Source organism: Nematolebias whitei, chromosome 6 (genome assembly GCF_014905685.2).
Source record: "Nematolebias whitei isolate Nwh7 chromosome 6, NemWhi1, whole genome shotgun sequence".
Classification (NCBI taxonomy): domain Eukaryota; kingdom Metazoa; phylum Chordata; class Actinopteri; order Cyprinodontiformes; family Rivulidae; genus Nematolebias; species Nematolebias whitei.
In genome coordinates this window covers 705,224-712,616 of record NC_056503.1, presented here as the reverse complement: position 1 = coordinate 712,616, position 7,393 = coordinate 705,224, and the positions used below count along the sequence as shown (strand labels likewise).

Genomic DNA, 7,393 nt, shown 5'->3' with positions numbered 1-7,393 from the left:
CTTGTTGTTAACTTGTTGTTAACTTGTTGTTAGCTTGTTGTTAGCTTGTTGTTAACTTGTTGTTAACTTGTTGTTATGTTGTTGTTAGCTGAACTTTTAGCCCAGAGGAAAGGAGCGTGCAGAGGCAGCACGCATGCGCAATAGGTGAAGGTACAAAATTCACAGCGCCATCTAATGACCCAGCATGGTAACTACAGCGGATACGGGAGGGTGGGGGGAGTCCTCCGGATACATGTAAACACAGAATTCGACCGTGTCAACGCAAATCTTTTCCTCTAATTAACATACGAAAAAAATCTACGTTTCCCCCCATCATGTCCGTGTAAATAGGATCTTAGAAAGCACTAATTTCCATCCATCCATTTTCTTTACCCGTTTATTCCATTTTGGGTCATGGGGGTCGCTGGTGCCCATGTCCAGCAATCACTGTGCGAGGGGCGGGGGACACCCTGGACGGGTCGCAAGTCCATCACAGGGCCACATAGAGACAAACGAGACAAACAACCATTCACTCTCTCACTCACACCTAGGGGCAATTTAGAGTTACCAATCAACCTAACATGCATGTTTTTGGTCTGTGGGAGGAAACCGGAGCACCCGGAGAAAACCCACGCATGCACGGAGAGAACATGCAAACTCCACCCAGAAAGGCCCCTGGACCGGGGTTTGAACCAGGGACCTGCTCGCTGAGAGGCAGCAGCTCTACCAGTTGCGCCACCATGCTGCCCAGCACTAATATACTATTTGTAAAATATAAATTATTAAAGTTCATTGACATATTGAAACTACAGACAGCTCTAATTCTTTACAAAGCAAAAAATAAACAATTACCAGAAAACATTCAAAACCTGTTTAAAATTAAGGAGCAAATTTATACATTAAGGAGGAATCACAGTTTAAAATATGCAAAATCAGAACTACTAGAAAAAACTTTTGTGTATCAGTAGTGGAGTCAAACTGTGGAATAATTTGAATATTGAACTTAAACATTGTCCAAACATAAAACTGTTCAAATTATTATATAAACATATGATTATTGCTGGATATAATATATAATAATTTTATTCATTTATTGTTGGTTTTTTTGTTTGTTATTTTGTTATTGATGCTTTTGTTTTTGGTGAAGTTAAAGGAATAATAATTGTACATCTACTATAGTTAACTTACATAGATACTATATTGATGGATAAATGTGGGTTTAGTTGTTATACTGTATGTATGGATTATACATGTAATGAATGTAAGATTATGTAAGTGGTTAAGGAGTGGGAATTTTGATAAGTTTATACTTTACCCACTCCCTTGAATATGTAAAACAAAAAGTTTTGACATGTTTCATGCTGTATTGTTTTTTTTGTTTTGTTTTGGTTTTTTTTGGGGGGGGGGGTTGGGGTGGTGGGGGGTTACATATTCAAAAAATAATAAACTAAACTAAAACTAAACTAAATAATATATCCCCCAGTCACACAAGCACTTCCATAACTTGTAAACACATATTCTATATTTTGCAGTCCACATGTAGTATCACAATAGGACTACTGTACATCAAATAATCAGAAGGTGCCAGTACTCTTGAATAAGCTGTTAAATGCTGTGGCTGAGTGGTTACAGTAGTCATCCTCCAAGAGGAGAGTTGGGGGTTCAATTCCACCAGCAGTCAGTCACATGTTGAAGTGTCCCTGGGCGAGACACTGAACTCCTCACTGCCTCCAATGTGTGTCCCATCAGTGTCTGAATGTGATCTAAAGCTCTGACCAGTACAGATTCACATTATCTTTGTATAGATCTAGTAGAGTGCTGTGTAGATGAGTAAATGAGGCACAGGTAAAGAGCTTTGAGTATCTTGATTAGATAAAAAGGTGCTATGCAAGTACAGTCCATTTTACCATTTAAATGGGCCTTCTATAGTATACTTACATTTCCTTAAAAAGGAGGTATAAAATGCAGGGATGCATTCCAGCATCCTCACCTCGTTCTCCTTTGTTTAGTAGAGAGCTCAGTGTTGCGTGCTAGCTGCACAGGTGCAGTGAAAGAATCTGCACAAAGGACTGTCACATGCAGCTCACTATTTATCTCTGGTTTTTACACCAGATGATGGACGGGGAAGCCTGCATCATTAGAGGCTCCGCCCACTCTACACATGAACCGTTTTCTCCTCCTCCCTCAGGCAGGAGACCACAGCATCCCACCAAGGGCCATGTTGTGGTTTTGTTGTGCACTTTGACAGTTGTTATTTTTATTGCTTTCAATTGTTTTGTACCGTTGCTCCAATTTGCTTTTATTTTTTATGGTTATGATTCTTTGATATATTCTTTTTTTTATTTTTATGGTTATGATTCTTTGATATATTTTTTTTTTTTTATGTTTATTATTTTTTATTTTCTTTTTTTTTTTTATGGTTATGATTCTTTGATATATTCTTTTTTTTTATATATATATGTTTACTCACAGGGTCTATAATAGCCTGTTTCATTCTTAACTGTTAAGATTGACAGCACATTTCCTTGAAACTTGAGTTTTGATTATACAGCTCATGGGAACACAGATGCAAAGTAAATGGTAAATGGACTGTACTTATACAGTGCCTTTCTATGTCATCAAGATACTCAAAGGTCTTTACAACACTATGTGCCCTCATTTACCTCCACACACACATTCATACAGCACTCTACTACACACACATTACAGCGCTCTACTATCATATTTTCTGGATTATATGTTGCTTGGGGCTTTAACAGACTACTCGAGTAATCTACACATCAATTCCTAGCACATCTATAGAGTTTTTAAATTTCACGTAGAGTATTCGTGGTGACGTCATTACGTTGCCGTTACGTCATTGCGTCACGTGATCCGCACCAGGCGCGGGTTACAAAATGAATTCCTCTAAGCAGACGGAGCGGAGCAGGCCCAGTCCTGACAAACAGGTAGAGCTGCATCAGTAGTCTGGAAATATTTCACTAAAGATGAATCTTCTGGTTCAACTACCGTAAGGAAACGGAAAATGAATCAACTTCCTGACTGTTTGGAGCTCGTTGTGAACCGGTGTTACACCATATTCTGTAACCACCGTATATTGTGACTGTAGGGGGCGGTGTTGCATGCACTGTTGCAGGTCACAGAATATGGTGTAACACCAGGTCCAATCGACTGAACCAGAACCAGCTTCCTCTGACCTTGTTTCACAAACTAAAAGCAAAAAATATTAATCTCTAAACCTATAAAAAATATATATAAACATATTAATCTCTAAAACTAAACTTAATGCTCATCACAGCTGGCGGTGTTGCGGGGTGGTCGACCTCCTCACTGTTTTTAATTTTGTTTCTGACGTGCTGCATGTTTCTTTCACTTTTGCAGCTTAATAATAAAAACTAATAGTTTAGTTTTTCCTGTGATTATTTGCAGTATGATAAATGGTAGGAGCATAATATACGCTCTCAATGTTTTGTTGGTCTTTTTTGTAAATAATGACCTTTTTTGCAGTTTTATTTATTTATTTTTGTATCTTTAGATCCTATGATGTCATCAAGTACTCGAGTTCTACTTGAGTTTTATTATGTTGATGTCGAGTTTAAAAATTATGTAGTCGTTCAACCCCTAGTTGGGAGTATAGGTTAGATCAGTCAAAAAATGCCTCATGAAGAGAAAAAAAACATATATATAAGTCTCTTCTGAGTATATGCAGCATTTATTTAGAAGTGTATTTCACAAAGTGCAAGAAGAGACATTTAATCTGAAATAACAATAACATACAGGACATAACTGGAATCCTGAACAGAGCCAACAATGAAAAAGTTCAGTCTGGTCCTCTGGACATTCAAAAAAAAACAAACCAAAACAACAAAAAAATCTAGAAACATTTCGTCTCTCATCCGAGAGACTTCCTCAGTCTGAGGTGCTGTATTCAGCTCAGTCTCTTAAATAGCACCTTCTCAGAGTGGATCAACCAGTTTGCTGCTGACAACCAAAACCAGCTGCTCACATGCTCAAGAAGGACCATCAGCCTAACAATGGATCATTAGCACCTGATGGCTGTTTACTGTTCACAGAGGGCTGAGTGATACTAGCAATCACAGCATTGTAAGAGGGGGACAGTTGAACCCGGAGGCTCCACCCCTGTTTAATGATGGACGATTTCTTTTCACAAAGATGGCCTCCTTTACTCCTCTCTCAAACCATCGTTCCTCTCTGTCCAGGATGTGAACATCTTCATCCCTGAAAGAGTGACCACTGGCCTGGAGATGAGTGTAGACCTCAGAGTCCTGGCCTGATGATGTTGATCTTCTGTGCTGGTCCATCCTTTTGGCCAGTGGCTGTTTAGTTTCCCCGATGTAAGACCAGCCTTAGCCTTAGCCAGTGTAAGTCAGCAGCAAAACTGGTTGATCCACTCTGAGAAGGTGCTATTTATAAGACTGAGATGAATACAGCACCTCAGACTGAGGAAGTCTTTTGGATGAGAGACAAAACGTTTCTACAGTTTTTTTTGTTTTGTTTTTTGTTTTTTGTGAATGTCCAGAGGACCAGACTGAACTTTTTTAGATTTTTCTACCTGGATTATTGAGCATGCATCAGGATATATCAAAACAAACGAGTTTGATAAGCAAGTTACCGGTAAATTCACCAATCTCATTCCACATCACTGAATCCATTGAATTCTTCATCCTCTGTGTTGCTTCTGAACAACTCCGGAGGAAGATTGGGTGGGAGGGGAAGGGAACAACATATAGTTGTCAAAAGCCTGTAGGGCCCTCTCATGGCTGCCAATGATGTTTACTCTTTGGTTCATGTCTGTATGAATGAACATTTAACGCGGTAAATATTGCATCATGAATAGGGTAAAAAATGTATATAAATTGCTTCGGACTATACGTCTCATGACTGGCCAAACTATGACGAGTGTGAGTTAAAGTCCGGAAAATACGGTACACACACATTCATACAGCACTCTACAAAGATAATCTGAATCTATAGAGACTAATCAGAGCTTTTTATCACATTCATACTCTCATGAGACACACATAAGAGGAAATGAGGGGTTCAGTGTCTTGCCCAGAGACACTTCAGCATGTGACTTTTGGTGGAATTGAACCCACAACTCTCCCATTGGAGGACAACTGCTCTAACCACTCAGCCACAGCTGCCCCATGTATAGTTTGCAAATTCCCTGAAAATATGCAAAAGAAGTCAAATCCACACAAGTTCAACTTGACTCTCACATTCCTCCTCTGAGAGTTCTGGAATCAGCAGGACAAGAGTAAAAAATGACCGTTCTTCAAAGCAACTCTAAAAACGATAAGATGGTGATTTTTTGTGGTGATATCGAATTTCAAGAAAGAATCACCTCTGATTTTAATCTTCACAGATATTATTTCCCTACGTATGAGAACGACACACTCCTGTGTACGCTGTCTGACAGCGATGAAGATAACAGTGAAGATACGAATCATGGTGAGGACATCCCGGTGTTTGCAGAGGACATCTCCAACCTGCGAGGACTTAAACAGACCAGCATCCTCAACCAGCTGCTGAAGAACTGAGGACTCTGCAACTGATCGACATTTTCCTTTAATGAGACTCTTGGACACACAGCAGCATGTTTTGATTTTTGATGTGACACTTTAATTCTGTTTGCTTATGCAGCCAGGACCTGCAGAATGTTGAGGTGCAATCAGCTGATCGTTTTATTCTGCTGCATTTTTCAGTCCAACCTTATATTTTTATTGTTATGAATAAAATACAGGTTTATAAGACTGACAGACTTTACAGTTTTTAAAATGCAATACATAAAATTTGAATCTTATTGCAAATGTTAAATTTTCATTTGTTTATTACTTTCATCCATCCCTTTTTTGTGCCCACTTCTTCCACTCAGGGTCACAAGAGAACTGGTGTCTCTCCAGCAGTCACTGCGAGAGGTGGGGTTTGCCCCCCAAGACAGGTCATAAGTCCACCATAGGGACACATGGAGACAAACAACCATTCACACTATCACTCTCAGCCGCTTGTGTCTTCATGCTGTCTTCTCTGTGCACAATAATTTCAGTCTCCTTCCCTGATGTCTTTAATTATCTTCATAAGATCTGTAACATCCTGATGCATGTTCAATAATCAGGGTAGATAAATTAATCAGGTTGAATCAGGTCCTCTGGCCAGATTCTTCTTTGTTGAAACGTTTTGGCTTTTATCCAAAAGACTTCTTCAGTCTGAAGAAGACTGGTCTTTAAGACTTGAAGACAAGATTTCAGTCAGTGTTTCAGACTGAAGAAGTCTTTTGGATAAAAGCCGAAACATTTCAACAAAGAAGAATCTGGCCAGAGGACCTGACTCAGCCTTGTGAGAGTTGCTGGAACAGTTGTAAAGATGCCTGTATTTTCCAACAGACTCAGACAGAAGTGAAATGAGAGCGGTGTACTGCAGCCAGTTTTCTGCATTAACGCCTACAAAGATAAACTCAATAGTTGGCTCATATTCCTGCAAGAAAAAAGTTCTACGAAGAACAAGACAAACGGGTTCTTATTGACCACAAAGATATAACTTTTGTCATGCAACTGACAATGGGAACAAATATCTTGACATCTTACAGTAGTGAATTGTAGTTAATTATTAACTATCTTGTCTTTATGACCCTTTTTTGGAATTGCTACCATATGAGTTGACCTCTGCTGGTGACGTTGCACTTTCGTGGTGAGATGTATTGTGTCATTTCCTGTTTGTCTGTCGGTAGCTCGAGTGAATTGTTTGCTCGAGTCGTCTCTTGTTTTCCGGATTTATCTGTCTTTTGCATAGTTTTTCATTCTAGTTCACAAACACACTTAGTACAGTTGTTTTTCTACAGTTGGATAGTGCTTAAAACACCTCTTATCTTTCAACATTTCTCGGTTTTTATTGCTGTATTTGGCTCTGCTACCTCCTGCTAGCATTAGCTTAGCATGGCTGCTGCTTCTCCCTGCTTCCTCTGTTTTCTCTTGCTCTGTGTGTCAGATGTTTAGTTATTCCTCTGCCTCCTTTAGTGGCAATGATACATGTAACAAATGTAGCTGGTAGCTTTGGAGGAGAGGCTGTCTGAACTGGAAGCTCGGCTCCGTGCTGTAGAAAAACCAGTAACTAGCCAGGTCCCCTTAGACAGCGCGGAACCACAGAGGCTAGCTCCCGTTAGTGGTCCTCCAGCAGGCCCCGAGCAGCCGGGACCCCAGGCCGGCTGGGTGACGGTCCGGATCAAGTGTAGTGCTAAGGCTAAGCCCCCAGTTCACCACTGACACGTTCACGTTTCTAATCGAGTTTCCTTACTCAGTGACACACCCGCTGAGAAGCAGACCCTGGTTATTGGCAGCTCCATAGTCCGAAACGTGGCTTTAGGGACTCCAGCGGCCATAGTCAAATGCATTCCGGG

At 40.1% G+C, this 7,393-nt stretch overlaps 1 protein-coding gene across 1 annotated transcript in view; it reads left to right on the top strand.

Annotated features, from left to right (window-relative positions):
* Positions 1 to 5,737, top strand: part of znf277 (zinc finger protein 277) — a gene marked incomplete in the record, with an annotated part of 111,507 nt that extends 105,770 nt beyond the window's left edge. Inside the window, 1 exon segment of the mRNA XM_037677978.1 lies at positions 5,366 to 5,737. Coding sequence (XP_037533906.1) covers positions 5,366 to 5,540 — 175 coding nt within the window.
* Between the last annotated feature and the right edge of the window lie 1,656 nt (positions 5,738 to 7,393).